The 15980-nt window shown below is 36.4% G+C and overlaps 2 protein-coding genes across 4 annotated transcripts in view; one reads left to right on the top strand and one right to left on the bottom strand.

Annotated features, from left to right (window-relative positions):
* Positions 1–13139, top strand: part of LOC139140098 (sentrin-specific protease 1-like) — a 34157-nt gene extending 21018 nt beyond the window's left edge. For all 3 annotated transcript variants that reach the window (XM_070709117.1, XM_070709118.1, XM_070709119.1), the window contains 10 exons: positions 209–429; positions 1130–1256; positions 2782–2866; positions 3579–3611; positions 4025–4261; positions 5042–5089; positions 5874–6029; positions 7154–7233; positions 7741–7915; positions 9660–13139. In XM_070709117.1, the coding sequence (XP_070565218.1) occupies positions 209–429; positions 1130–1256; positions 2782–2866; positions 3579–3611; positions 4025–4261; positions 5042–5089; positions 5874–6029; positions 7154–7233; positions 7741–7915; positions 9660–9722 (1225 nt within the window). In that variant the 3' untranslated portion in view covers positions 9723–13139. The remainder of the gene's footprint in view (positions 1–208; positions 430–1129; positions 1257–2781; positions 2867–3578; positions 3612–4024; positions 4262–5041; positions 5090–5873; positions 6030–7153; positions 7234–7740; positions 7916–9659) is intronic.
* LOC139140097 (integrin alpha-9-like) overlaps positions 13014–15980 on the bottom strand; it is a 28104-nt gene continuing 25137 nt past the window's right edge. Inside the window, exon 24 of the mRNA XM_070709116.1 lies at positions 13014–15683. Coding sequence (XP_070565217.1) covers positions 15351–15683 — 333 coding nt within the window. The 3' untranslated portion in view covers positions 13014–15350. The remainder of the gene's footprint in view (positions 15684–15980) is intronic.

Genomic DNA, 15980 nt, shown 5'->3' with positions numbered 1-15980 from the left:
AATGCGCATACAAAATGTTGCAATATGCTTACTTTGAACATATTGAGAAAATCTTCATTCATGCTATTCGTGTTTTATGTGTTGATGTTACTCTTCCTTTTTCAAATTCTGTTTTATTGCTGTTTTTTGTTGTGATAAGTGTGAAGGGCAATAGAATAGAACTTCAGATTTGTGTATCTTTTCCCTCCGATTCCATTTATTGCTGCAGTAGTGAAACAGAGCTTGGTAGTTACATCGCACCACCTACCTCGGCTGCAGCTAAAGTGCAGAAAACAGCGCCCTCAGTGGTGAAAGTGGAAGCCAAAGCAGCAGAGAAGAAGGGGAAGGAGGCAGCAGCTGAAAGACAAGACCTGTCACATCCAATATTCACTCCATCCATCGTCACTGACAGGTCACTACGTCGTAGAGTAGAAACGCCATCTCAGCCTGGTAAGATACCAGTTAAAAACCCATTGGTAGTGACATTTTGGTGTATTTTATGTACTTTTGTTTTAGTTGTTAGGCACATTTTCTTGTTCCAGTCCCAAAATCATGTTAAAGTGCCTACAGTCCAACTTTTCAGTGCAGCCATTATGTGTATAGACCTTTTCCAATTATCCCACAATGCATTGCTGTGGCGCTATAAAACATCGTATATACACTCAAAACAACGAAAACATACTGATTTATGTTGTACAACATATTGTTATAGAATAGTGACACAAATTTGCAATGCCAAAAAATGCCCTGAGTATAATCTAACCATCAGCGGTGAAAATATAGGTCAGGATATAATCTGCCACAGGATTCTATGAGAAACATACCGTGCGTGTACCCTATGGCTAAAACGTTCTATGCTTAACGTATGCATTGTATACCCTGGTGTGCACTGCATCATGGAAGCGGTAAAAGACCTAGCGTCCATTGACCATTGAATTTGATGTTTGACTGTTATTCATTTGTAAAAGATACATTTGCGTATGCTTTGTCTGTGATTGACTGGATCTACTGTTTGCAAGGGCAGTACTTTATAGCCCCAAGACACTTTATGAAGAAGAAGAAGAAATCAAGCAGGCCCATCTCATTTTGCCAATTTTGTCGATGTTTGACAGAGTTTTGAAATGACAATAATGACTTGCTGTCTTTTCAGACTTCAAAGATGAGAGTCTGTCAATCACTGAAGTGAAAATGCCAGAAACATCAGCCAGGTCTCCCAGTGTGTCATCCAAGAAAATAAGCCAGTCAGCCTATTGCTCAGAAGACTGGGTCAAACAGCTGTAAGTCTTTCCGTGCCAATTTTTTTTTTTTGAATGGGCAGCTTTCTAGAGAATTTATCTTGTTTCTTGCTGCTTGCTTTTGCTGGCACAGTTTTGCAGTGTGTACCTACCATAGGACATTAATTGCTGATATGCCTAGTAAGTGTTGCAATGATGTCTTGTAAATTTGAGCTTTGTATTCAAGTGTTAACAGTGGCCATGCTGCCCTCTTAATACCTACATGTAAGTGAGGGAGCCCTCTAGTGTTTTAAGATTTGGTAACTAAATCCATCAACCCTATCAATAGTGCTTCGCATATTTTCACATAAAAATCAGAGGATGATATGGTCTGCTAATATAACGTAACATTTGAACAAAATACCTTTTCACAGTTTTCGACAATCCTTAATTAACACAGCTTTTCAGTTTTGTTACATTGTCTCTAACAGTCAGCATTGGAAAGTTGCTTCATAGTTCTTTTTTCTGAATTTATATTGATAAATTTCTGTATTTGTAGCTTGTGCCTCAGGGACGGGATATTCAAATTGTTAAACTTTCACCGTATATTCTTTGGTCCACCACTTGTATGGACTCATTTTGAAGCTCATGGAGTAAATAAAATGTTTTGTGAAAATAGTATATTTTATTTTTCCTCACTAAAAGTCAAAGGTAACAAAAGTATGGTGGCCATTTCGAATTTCTTGTGTCAGTAAATATTGAGTAATTTGTTCCTCTAGTACCAAGTCTCACACAGTTACCGTTGATGTTTATTCTTGATCTTGAAAAGGAATGCTTTATAGATTCCTTATGGAATGTCAGATCAAAAGTTAAAGTCTTTCAACGTCAAGGTGCATACAACCTGTTAGCCATTGTAAAGACGTGATCCAAAGCTTGCCAGGAACATAAAGTTGTGTTTTTTTAGACGATATGGTGTTTGATCCTCAAATTTTTACAATACTTTGCTTGTAGGCTGTTAGTGCATGGATAGACTTATTTTTTGAAGCTTGTTGAGAAAATTAAGTTTTCGCTGCCTTATTTCTTGGAAAATCAAAAATTTGACATTTCACCATTCCAAACTTTGCACTGTGACCCCTTAGTCTTAGTCTTGACTATTGAATGAAATATTTAACCCTTTGAGAGCTGTAATTTTCTCCCACCAAAATTTTAGTGCAAAATTTTACCAATTTTTATGAATTCTTTCATTTTTCTTTAATTTTTGACCAAATGGACATCACACTTCATTTGCTACAGTTTTTTCTCAAAATTTTGGCAAAATTTGAGAAAAATTGACTGGGGGTTTATTTTATAAAGGGGACAAAAATAGGATTTGGCGCTCAAAGGGTTAAAGTTCCTTTAGGAAATTTTGGGAACAGGTTGGTATCTTTCCGTTTTGAGGGTCCTATTACCTAAATTAATTGTTTTGTTTTGGTAATTAAAAGGTAGTGCCTCACATTCATGACAAGTATATTTGTTGGTATTTGTATGATTGTGTTTTATCCCAATTGAAAAAAAGATAATCAGTTTGGTGCGATGTTTTTCTTATCAGGAAAGCCAAATATGATGTTCAGGCAAGGGAAAGAATCAGGAAAATTGAAGAACTGGAAATGAAACTGAAAATATGCCAAGAAAGGGTAAGTCATTGTGAATAGAATGACATAAAAGGAATGGGCCTGGGGGACAAATGTTCAGACTCAAATGTTTACAGTTCCCTGTCGGTTTACAATTCCTTGTCTGTTTACAATTCCTTGTCTGTTCTACTGCTTGTTGGGGCTCATTTTGAAACTGTTGGAGTAAGTCAATTTTCACCATCTTAGTTTTATGAAAATCAAAAATATAATTTTTTTTTCCATAGAGTTGACACTGGGATGGCGGCCATTTTGAATTTCAAACTCCATAAATGTTAAGAAATTTGTTTCCCCAGTACCACAATGTGCGTGGGGACTCCTGATTTTTACTCTTGCTTTGTTATGGCAATGGTTGAAAATTTTGTTGAGGAAAATTAGATCAAAAGTGTAAGTCTTTGAATTTTTAGGCATGACAAACCTAAAAATGCAAGACCTAAAATACTTCAACAGTCAAGGCATATCAGGCATATCAATATAATCATACTTGAGAATGTTCTGCTTTATGGTTGAAGTGTTCTACAATTTATTGCCACACAGTATGATCTGAAAATTATGAAATTATATTCAAACAAGCATAGTTTTGGAGTTAATAATACCCTTTTAGCAGGCTCTTAGGTAAGTCATATTACATGTTTGTCAGACTTATGATTTGCTTCCAAAATCTTGCCAGTAGCAGTAAATTCACTCAGCTTTATAACTTTTGTGTGTCTGTTTACAGCGTGCCCAACAAGAAGCCAAACTTGAGGAACAGGTGAGAAAAATGGAATTTATATCCGCCCTGGTTAATGAGCTGTATTGTGAAAATGGTCAAATGTCTCACTTTTCAATCTATTGCTTGGTGTTACAACCAACCCTCAATGTGTGTGGATTACAGCCTTTATTCTGTTGATTTCCAATTTACAATCTTTATTTGGAGTATTTATCAAGTGCTGACTAACCCAAATCAGCCATCGTTTGCTACGTTGGAAAAATTTTAAATTCATGAAAAATAGGTATCAAAAACATTTCCAGTTTATTTTTATTTCAAAATATTCAATTCAAACACCTACCATTTGTAGAATTGGATGATGTACTTTTAAAAATTCAATGTGAAGTACTCTTTGTCCTGCAACACCATTCGAGGCATACTTGTCACTTTATCATCGTATTTCAATCGCAAATCAGATCAGAGAGCGTATGCGCATTTCTGAACGAGAACCACCTGTCCTAGAAGATGTGACTGTCGCCGAAGAAGATGCAGAAGTTGAAACACTTCCGGAACTTACGGAGGAAATGGAAAATGAAATTGATGCAGCATTCGTACGCAATCCCGGTGAACAAGTCTTGTCAGAAGGTTTCAGATTGTCGATTACCAGAAGTGATGTACATACTCTGAGTGGATTAAACTGGCTGAATGATGAGGTAATTGGAAGTTGAATTTTTTGATAGCTTCACAAATATATTCAAAGCAAACATACATGTACAGTGAAAGAAATTGTGAAACAACATTATGATCACTGTTAGTGTTTAGAGGAATAGATGTGCATTGTTACATTTGTATAATCTGTAAGGGATTCTTCAAAAGTCCTCAGCTCAGGATGTACTGTAAAGCATGTCATTTAGCGAGCATCCTTATTTGCGACTTCAGTTTGTCAATTCACTAATTTCACATGTTGCTAATTTAAATTTTTCCCTATATTCATGGTTAGGATATCTTTTTAGCCTAATCAAAAACCTAATTGCAATGAAAATCTACAAAGTCAGAAAAAAGCATGCAGCTTATTCAAAGTGTTTTACAGTACTCTCATCGCTGTTCGCAAATTTGACACAGGAAAGCAAGTAATCAGAAAACAACTGCTATGACCATTTTTACCACAAAATGGCACTGTTTGAGCTATGCCATGGATAGATTTGATCCAGTTTTTGTCTTTCAGCTGAGATTGCAGAGCATTTTAAGACTATTACGACCAATGATTGGTACATTTCATCCATACATTTATGTTACTGTTCACAAAATGCTCATTTGATGTCCACAGCATTTCTTTTGACCTTTGCTCAAGCAAATAATCACACACTGAAGTTTTCCTCATGAGTGTTGAGTTTCAAAACCTCAAGTTGAGGAGGCAGCCACAAAAGTATGGATTTGAAATGTTGGTAGTGCTTATTGTCTTTATTTTATATGTAAATTTTGACATCTTGCAGGTTATCAACTTCTACATGAATTTACTGATGGATCGAGGTCAAAAGCAGGTAATGCTCTATAAAACCTAAATTATTAATCAATCTTGTCCAACTCCTGGCATTTCAGTTGCCACATATTAAAAACATATTTCCCTGTTTCAAAACAAGATGATTACAGACTTGACTGAACAATTTAAAATGGAAAGTTGCTTGAAATACTGGTATTGCTACTTTACATCAACCAAATCTCAGTGGAAATATTAGTCACAGACAGAATGTAGCATTTCAAAGTTTAAACTCTACCCAAGTGATGCAAAGTATAGGTCAGTGGGTGTGTATGGAACATGTGTACTGTAAACATTTGGATCTGCTTGGTTTGGAAAATTCAGTTCATAATTGGCACCTATCGAGAAAAGAAATTTTAAAGGGAAACAGTCGTCGGAACTGTGCCTGTGCGAGTTTCTTGTTTACAAACAATGTATTTTGTGCACTATATCTAGATGCACCTCATCATCATAGCTGCAACATTTAAATCATATGATGTAATTTATGACAGACATATTTTAACTTTTATCAATCACCATTGTACCGTGGATACCGTGTTTACATTGGTTGTAAGGGTCCTGCACGACCGTTGAGTGCAGTTCTGACGACTGTATCCCTTTGAGGGAGTTCATATTCATCAAACTACATCCCAATGTATGTTTGAGTGTATTGTTCGCATTACCTCAAATCAGTTATCTTTACAATTTAATATTGATAGATCAATATTGTGAGTCATCTACAGCATACAGATTGCTATTTTTCTGTTCAATTTTATCATACTTATGCTTATCCTGTTCTCATTCACCAGGGGAATTTAAAAGTGCATGCCTTCAACACGTTTTTCTATCCCAAACTAACCAAAGATGGGTACACGTCACTGAGAAGGTGGACACGGAAAGTAGATATCTTTGAGAAGGACTTGGTTGTAGTGCCTGTGCATTTAGGAATGCATTGGTGTTTAGCTGTAAGTAAACATCTAAGACTTTTTAGCTCACATTTGGTATACCAATGTGAGGTTATCGTATAAGCTGAATCAGTTCATTTGCATCCGATTTGCATGTCTGTATGTATGTATGTATGTATGTATGTACGTATGTATGTATGTCCGTCCACACCAAAAACACCTAAACCGCAGCACCTACTGTCTTAGTATTTGGTTTACAGGTGCACTTACGGATGGAGATGTGAATTTGTTCAAATGAACTTGTCAGTGTCAAAAATATGCAAATGAGGGGAAAAAAGAAAAAACACTTAACACATCAGGTTCACAGACAGTCACCGACACTGTCCTACATCAAACACTCATGTTCCTAAAGATGACATCCAGTACCTAAGTTGCAGACCATATTTGCTTTTGTCATTCTTGTTTTTCTGGTTTAAATATTTCTTGAATTTACCAATTCAAACCGAATGTGAGCACACTGTCCTTGATGGTATTTTTTATGTAAACCTGTTCTCGTCTAACAGAATCTGTTTTCTATACACATGGATATGACATTTCAATGACAAATGGTGAGAGGTGATGTTGTTTTTATGTGAATTTGATGTCTCTTTATCAACTGGAGATGCAGGGGAAGCAAAAGATATTTTAGAATTTTAGTGTCAATGAGAATTTTAGTATTGAGCCATATATTGGCATATAAAGTTATTATGTTGTAATGACATTTTGCTGTCAAGGCCTTATATAAAAATGTTTCCAGTAGGAATGAACATCAGAGGACACAGCCAACAGTTAAGTCGTATCCTACCAAGTGAATATATTTGGCTCAATACTGCCTTTATTGTCTTTGCCAGTGAGAAAGTGATAGGCCAGGCAGGAGAAGGGTTAACTACCAGTAACTTAGGGAGTCAATAGAGCTAGGGTTAGACATATAAGTACATGAACCCCTCAGGAAAACTAATTTTGTCCATACTCAAGGGTGTTAAGTAATCTTCACTTACACCATGCGTCAAGTTTTTTACCCTCTCACTCCCTAGATGTCTGTTTGGATGTCCGACTGTTTCATAGAACATTATAGAATATACCAAAATTTTGTTGTCAAATAGTGAAGTAACTCATATTTCTGTCATCTTTATTTTCTTCAATAGGTTATAGATTTCCGCTACAAAACTATATCATATTATGACTCAATGGGTGGTGAGAATCCAAAATGTTTGAATGCACTCAGGTAAGTTAAAGTACCCTACTCCATCTGTCTTTGTCCATAATCATTCTCTCCAAATACATACACTCATGCACTAATATAGACATGCACGAGCGATAGTCTACTAAATTGAAGCTATTTCTAAGTAGGACATTTTCATTACCCTATTTGGTCTTGCATATGGTATTTTGGAGACATGCTGTATTCAAATTTCAGCATTTTGCAGAGTGAAAGATGTACATTCTTGATGGTAGATCACTTTCAGTGGTAATTCATGACAAAATGTAGTGAATTTTAGTGGCTGTTACAATCAAATTGATTGAATCACACCAACAAATACAGAGAACATAAGGTCATAAAGGGGTCATGAGGCAGATATATTATCATATATTACAGTCACACAGACTAAATCATTATGTGTTATCTCTGCATGGCTTATTATTAACACAAAAGCTGTCCCAGTTCACATTCAGCATAATCTTCCATTCAGGAACAATAATTTTGTTTTTTCCATTTCTGACCATCTGACAGGGAATACTTACGTTCAGAACACCTTGACAAAAAGAAGAGTGACTATGACCTGTCAGGCTGGAGTTTACATTGCATCAAAGACATTCCCCAACAAATGAATGGAAGTGACTGTGGTATGTTTGCTTGTAAATATGCAGAGTACATCTCAAGAGACGCCAAGATAACCTTTTCACAGGTACTGTATCATTCTATTTGAAGATCTTTGTTACTTAGAGTGCCAGTGTTCTCTCCAGGACTCTTGATTGCATGAATCCCCCTATCTAATCAAAATCCCCCTTCAAATAATCAGAAATGCCTGTGACACGTAGAGATAATGATTTACACATAGTACTTCTAGTAGCATTCCACTTCATAATTACTATCTATGATGTAACATCAACGCAGTTGATGTAATCCAATATCTGTAGCCATAGTAAAGTCATACAAGCTTACCATCTGCAAAAGGATATGGTACAGCTGAATGACTGTCAACTATAATTTGCCTCCAGTTTAAACAATTGTGTTTGAATTGAAATGAATGAAGCATGAATTAGTTGTGCAAGCTTCTAATTTATTCAACATTTACTGGATGGAAAAGAAAGAAACCGGAGTGTCTTATATTTGATCAATGCTATAACCTTTGCTACATGTAATACAGTGAAAAAAATTCAATTTGCGTGACGTTACATAATTTATCATAGTTCCCCTAATCAGAACCAAATCCCCCTAAATTTTCAAACAGCGGTGACATTCCCCCCTTGTAACAGAAACCTGGAGAAAACACTGGAGTGCCTGTCATTGAAATGGTTTAATGTTCTGTGTTGAGTCTTGGAAAATTGTTCCTTATAAAAGTGATCAAAACTCTCTTTTTTCACAAGTCCCAGTGATCCTATATTTAATTTCAAACTCTGTGTAATTAAATTGTCTGTATTTGAGTTTGACATATTATGCCTATATGCACAAGGGATTTTGCCACCATTCACTACAGGCAATTCCCTGTGATGGGGAATGTAAGATAAGAGATTCCCATCTTTGTTTTTGGCTCCCGTTTGCTAGAGGGGCCAATGTCATCACTGTCAGTGTGTGTGTGTCTGTCTGTGTCTGTCTGTGTCTGTGTGTCTGCCCATCTCTCTGTAGGCCAAATTCAAAATATTATGAGTTTTCCAAGAGTTTTCTTTTAATAAGATCCATTAAAGACTGTAAAAGTGTATAACACTGTCATAAGCATCGAAAGTGGCATGTAAATTCAAATGTTTTAACATCATTTTAGATATCCCGCCATTTTCAAAAACTAATCATGTGACAGAGAAAATAAAGATTACAACATCAAAATGTTGTCCATCGTGTGTTGTGCATTCAAGTAAATGACATCATGCTTGTTTCCTTTATGCTCATGATGTGTATGAGCAGCAAATACTGCATTTTTTTTGCTTTTCCGTGGGGGTGCGATTTATTGAGTGCGGCACCTGCTTATTTAACCTGGTAAAATGTGTAGGCATGGTCCAAATCAGCAAGCAGTGATATTCTATACATTGCCTTCAGTTAGCACATTTACACGAACCAACTTTGGCTTGAAAATAAAATCATGAAAATAATACATAAAATTTCAAAGCTATTGGGGCTTTAATGTTTGGACAATTATCTAGAACTTAATGGAATCTTATAGATATTGTTTGCAGTATTACGAAAAAAATTACATAATTATAATTTTTCATAAGTCGTGAGTCTTACTTTGAATCTGTCAGAGAAAACAAAACCTAAAAACCCCAATTAGAAATGCCTGATATTCCATCTTAGTAAACAAAGAGCTGGAGTTAACAGCCAACAAGATTATCCTCTTCACTAAAACCTCAAAAAGCAACTCATTTGTAGATAAACCAGAGCATATTACAAACACAATTTTAATATTCTTTGTTATTTCCGTGTCTCTCTTATTCCAGGATGATATGCCATACTTCAGAAGAAGAATGGTCTGGGAAATTCTCCACAAGCAGTTGCTGTAATTCTACCGCAAAAACTAAAGATAGGATTTATTTATATATAAATATATATAGACCTAGCATTGAGACGGAAAACTGCAGCTTTTTTTACTCATACATGTTTATTTGATGAATTTGGAACAAAAATTTCTGTTAAGTGAATCCTTCCACCCTGTTTCCCTGTACGCAGGCCTATTCTCACCATTTGAAAACAACAGGAATTGGGTACAGCCATGGTGGTGAAAGGGTTTAAAATTTATTTCTGTAGACTTGACGTCAGTGAAGGCGAAATGCTTCATGTGTATGTGTGATTATGTCTGGTGTGTAAGTTGAAGCCGTGTGAAAGCAAAAAGAATATTTGCATTTAATTATCCGATCGCAAACTCATCAGGAAAAAAATACATACAGTGTGTGCGATGCAATAAATTACAGTGTGGTTCTGTTGTTTTGATACGAGAGATAGTCAGAGAGGTGAAGTATGTATTATAAAGTATAGGACTTGGCTCTTCCCATTTTACCAAAATGCTCATGTGAGGGAAAAGCGGATGGGTTCCCTGCCTTGAAGATAATTATTCACAAGTGATGTCATTTAATGCAGATTTGTTTGGATTTTCAAACTTTAAAAAATGCAATAGCAATCTGTACATAACATTAATCAAATTTATAAATTGAGTATGTCCGGTGAATGAACCCTTGCAAATACTGTGTGGATTGGTATAATTTTGCCAAAGAATTGATAAATCAAAGCATATACATGTGTTTTTGTCATCTTCATAGTTTTTAGAGGATTTTGCAACATTTGTTCTGTTGTAGCAGAAATCCATAAATTCACAGACTTCAGTCTTTCTATACTGTCCTGTACTCATGAAATTTAAATCGCATTCTTTATATAAAACACAATTAGGGATGTTATGACATGTCAGTAGAATCAAAACCTCAATAATCCGACCTTACACATCTAATTGATAATTGTGGACAGACTTTGATAACTGTAATGGTTTTGCTAATAGATCCGGGACAAGTCACGCACACAAACTTATGCTTATTGCAGATTTGTTGAGGTAGAAATTAGAGAACTGTTCTCCCATCTCTCGCATATTGATTCTCCCCCCCACCCCAACTTCATTTTCAAGGGAGCCTGTTTCCACCGAGGGGAATCTTTATGACATAAGCCCATCATGATGCAATTTTCCATAGAATAGGTGTAGATGAAATAAAATTAAAGTGACAGTGTGATAGTCAAAATGTATGAAAATTAAAGCTTCAACTACCCTGAAAATAGAACTTTACTAATCCAATTGAGCTGAGTAGAAATGTACACCCAAGAGAGATATTAGAAGAATTTAAATTTTACAGTTTCTTGAGGAAACTTTAAAGTCCGCTTTCATATCTTCGAGCAAAATACATTTAGCACTATATAACTGTAAAATTCAAAATGGCTACCATTCTTTATGTCAACTTTTATGGGAAAGAAAAGAATGTATATTTTCACATAAAACAAGACTGTTGAAAATGTAGATTTCTATGACAAGGAATGAGTCCACACTGGATTTGATCAGGAAAGAATTGTACAGTCTTTTGAGTCAGAAAACCTATCTTTGAACATGAGATGCATCCTGTTCTTAAGTCGGTGTTTAGAGGATGCTGCGTGCTGGGAATTACATTCGAAAATGTGCAAGGTTGGGAATTTCCATAATCACTTACGGTGGCACTAAAATATCAGCAGTTGTGAAAGTTTGTAACACACCTGGAAAGTCCTTTCAAGTCATGAGGATAGTAAAATTGGTGCCTGGGAAACTCTATATTGGTGCCTGGGAAACTCTATATTGGTGCCTGGGAAACTCTATATTGGTGCCTGGGAAACTCCAGAACATCAAATAAGCTACTTGCAGTATGCACAAATCAAACATTTCACTTCTCTCAAACATATGTTTTGCCAATTTTGACCCCTCTATAAGATACCAGCCACATAATCACTCCTCTAAAATTTTATTGTGGCCCTCAAATACTCATGAAAAGTTGCTGAAAGTTGCTGAAAAAGCTGCTGAAAAGAGCTTGAAGTTTCAGTGACTCTGATAGTAATAACCCCTTTTGTGAAACAAAATGTTCTAATGATTAATGTAAGTGGAGTATCATCTGTAAATATATTTAATGTAATCAGTTTTGTTTGCTTATATAGAAAACGCAATATTTTTTTGTGTAGTTTGTGAGCGACTGTGTATGGGAGAGTTATTTTGTGAGAGGTGTACTGTTTGTTTGTAGTGCTTAATAAGAAGGTTCACTTTTGTTAGTTAGTTGCTAGTTTGAAGCCTACTTAAAGGCAACTCTCTCTCCATATGAGATGCAGAATGTCAATGTATGAATATTAATTTTCCACTTGATGACCCAATTTACATACTTCAAAAAATGAAATGACAGTTTGATGGCCGATATGTGTGGAGTTGTATTTGAATTGACAGAATATTTGAAGATTCACAAAGCCCACAACTGTAGTTGTTGCCTTTGAGGTGTTTGATTTCCAAAAATCCTGTAATGTTATTTTGATAAAATTTGTTTCACTGCCAATTTTTGTGATACCAATATGTACAAGTAGGTATTCTGGCTAGTTCACGTTCTACTCGAAGGGGGGCCTGTTTACAACACCTAAATGACACTTTGTACATTGTGTAGCAAAATTTCTCTTTCAAGAGAACAGGTGTTATATACTTTACTAATCTGTGGAAACACTGACTTTTTTATCGTGTACTTGAATCTTCCATTTATTTTGGAAGTTGAACTCATCAGACATTTTTGAGTCAGAGAAATAAAAGTGGATTTACATTTTTGTTTGACAGAAAAGGTATGAAATTTCAAACCAGTTTGTTCTCATATCGCTGAAACAACACAGTAAATCTAGCTGCACCAACCTTGCATACAGTTCAAGCAAACTGCTGTCAAATTTTCAAAGGAGTTGACAGTACTGTTAGATCCTTGTTAGGGGGTGGTATGCAAAAGTGGAAACAAAGAGTCTGCAACGCCAAATTTCCGGCCACAATTTTTGTACAGTTATTGTGATTTTCGAAAACAAAAATAATCACATGAAAGTCAGCTGAGAAATAGGTATTATGCATGCTGTGCAAAATCTAACAAGATAATTTATCAATTTTGGAATGCAAATAAATTGTATGCCAGCATCCTGACCACCCCCTCATAAGATCTGACAGTCCATCTCGTACAGATACACCTATTAGCATATGACATATTGTAAAAACCTGGATGGTTTATTTCTCCAGAGGTATGAGTGGAAAAGAAATGATAAACAATGGACTCTGATGATGAGTTTTCACAAAAGTTTAATTTCTGATGAAAAAGAAGCGTTATTTAATTATTTTTTTTGCAATTATATAGTACTGTTTTGTAAAATTTAATATTTGTATAAAATAAACTATGAGCAATTCTGTACTTGTTCTTATCCTGTTTGTTTTACAATCATGCACCGACTCCTGGTCAGCACCAACTCCTGGTAAATTGTTGCCTTGAAAACTCTGTACCCAATACTACAGGTAACTATGTATTTGACTGTTGCAGTAGCATTTGAGAGTTATGTCTACATGAGAGGTGGCTTTGATTCAGTGCAAAAATATAGCACATCAGTTTCCTTGATTTCAAGTAAAGCAGTATAGAAAATTCAGAGAAAATGACAGCCTTACATCTGGGCAGGTAACTTCAAAAAGCTGCCTGACCAATCAAAAATACACTTGCCCCAATGATTATGCTTCACATACTATGTTAGCATACCTGTACAATACATGGTCAATCAGGCCTCTGATCTCAAAAGCAAAACATTTGAAATGATTTCCATATGTCCATTTGTCAGGTGACCGTGAAACCTCCACCAGTCAGGCCAAAACATTGTGTACAGTACTTACTGTGCCTCTACACTTGACACTCTGTATCATAGTAAACACCTATTGCCTGGTCATGAGGGCTATAGCGACCGTCTATTACCCCGAGGGGCCGTGTGTTACCAGAAACACATCGCTATTCCCCGAGGCCGTAGGCCGAGGGGGTATAGTGATGTGTTTCTGGTAACACACGGCCACGAGGGGTAATAGACGAGTGCTATAGCCCGAATAAAGACCAGGCTATAGGTGTTTTATGACACACCACATGCTCATGTTGTATTGTTATATAGTTTTTAATGTGTTTTGATATTTTGCACCGCAACAATCCATTGTGACAAGTTTACTGGCGGATGTATCCACAGCGCTTTCAGTTGTATGTGGTACCACTTTCTTTCAAAAAATATTCAAAGCACACCTAGCGACATCCTTAGTTGTACCTTAATCTTTTCCGTCGATGAGCTATTCAAGTTCCTACGCTGTTGGAATGTCGGAAAATGTTGGAAAATCTGTTTTAGAGAATGTGTCGTCACCTATCCCGGACACACATCACGTTCTAGTCACCCGCCATTGTTGCAAAGCTGCAGACGACACTACAGTCACGTGACCGGGCACTTTTGCAAATTTGGCCAGAACTAGACGTATCTATTTTCTCGTCACGTGACGTATTCTGGCGAATCGCGACACAGAATTAGCATGTGGCGTGTTATAATTAGTCCTAGGGATCCCTGAAGGTCACTTACTGGAACCGGTTGAACTCATTCATGTTCTTCGGAAAACTTTTTGTTAGTTGGAATTTGCACATTTCTTATGAAAGGCTCCCCTGCCCCTACAGTTGAGGGCTTGAAATTACCCATAATTGATATTGATGTTACTTTGTTTGCTTTTGTCTCGACAAGGAAATACATTTGTACATGGGAAAGAATCTAGTGGCTTTGGTCCTTTCAGAACAGGTACAAATTTCTGCCACCAAACCATTCATGCAGTATAAAGGGATGCAATTTTCAAACTCGCAAACGTTTTGCCCTGAACAAGGATGTGTCACCCAATTTTACAGGACCCAAGAAATCTCTCCTGATCACACTGTAATTTCATATTTTGGACAATGTAAGTTTAGTTGAAGTTATGGAATATGTCAGCTTTTGATGACAGGAGTTTACATCGTCACCAAAGCTACCCTCAGAGGGCAGTGTTCCAGTCGAATTTAAGACTTGATATAACAGATTTGTAAATTTTAACACCTTTCCAGCAGAGTTCAGGTCTGCAGGGAAAGAGGAAAAAGTCAATCACAGGCATGCAACTCAATGATTTCCTAGAGCAATATTTTGCTGTGAAAATGTGGCCACCAAAGATAGATCTGAGAATGTCACAGTATCAAAATTGTCAGATGAAAGGAAATTCTGATCAAAGCTTGAAGTAAATGTTTTTTAGCAAGTCTCGAGCAACCAAAATATGTAATACTTATGACTGAGCAAAAGGCTGCCTGCTGAGCTGGACAGACTTGTGTCTGATTTGAACGTTAAATATTGAAAGTTTTCTCAGATAATATGTACTCTGATCCAGCAGTTCTTTATCTTATAAGCTATTAAATGTTTATCTTTGATGTTTGAAAAATATCTTGTGGAAGAACTGAATTTCACAGAAAGATTTGGTGTTCAGTGTACATCTTCTATTTTCTCATTTTTACATCATGGATCCATAGGCTTGGCAATTTTAAGATTCAGTTGACTTGACCCCCAATATTCCTTTTCAACTCCAGCAACATCCAGTTTCAGAAGTAAGGATCATGTTTGTTCGTTTCGCCATTGTTGTAGTAGTCCCCATACACTGCAGCGTTATTCTCATACACCGTCGCGTGAACCTCAGTATCATCACTAGTGGGGTTCTCGCAAGGTACCGTCCAATTACTGAGGCTGTCCTCTTCCTTGCTGTTCAGTAATTTTTCCAGTTCTTCCTTGGCTTTCCTACGGAAGAACCCAAGCTTCCAGAGCACCACGATTAGTATGCCCAGGGCCAAGAGTCCGATGCAGGCACTGAGGACCAAAACCCATAGCTGTATCTTTCTGCTGCCTTTGGTGATCAAGCCGTAAGCCTGGGTGATCACCTGTAGGGATTCAAAAGGTAAGGTCTTGATCAACTCATCAAAATACATTAGCATTGTTTTTTTTTGTCTTTGTTCAATGTTGGGAACATTATACAGCTGTAATATTGCTTTTGTCTCCTAGTATGACTGCATTCAATGGTACGCCACAGACAATGACTGGGGAACATTTTGCCCTCAAACTTCAAGATTTCTGAACTTTTAGAGGCAATGGGAATTTCCTTGAGTCAGCCTTTACAAATTGTTTGTACTGTGTTAAAAATACGCTTCAGCACAATTATATATTATTGCCTGAATACA

The sequence above is a fragment of the Ptychodera flava genome, chromosome 9, assembly GCF_041260155.1.
Source record: "Ptychodera flava strain L36383 chromosome 9, AS_Pfla_20210202, whole genome shotgun sequence".
Lineage (NCBI taxonomy): Eukaryota > Metazoa > Hemichordata > Enteropneusta > Ptychoderidae > Ptychodera > Ptychodera flava.
This window is presented reverse-complemented; position numbering and strand designations above follow the sequence as displayed.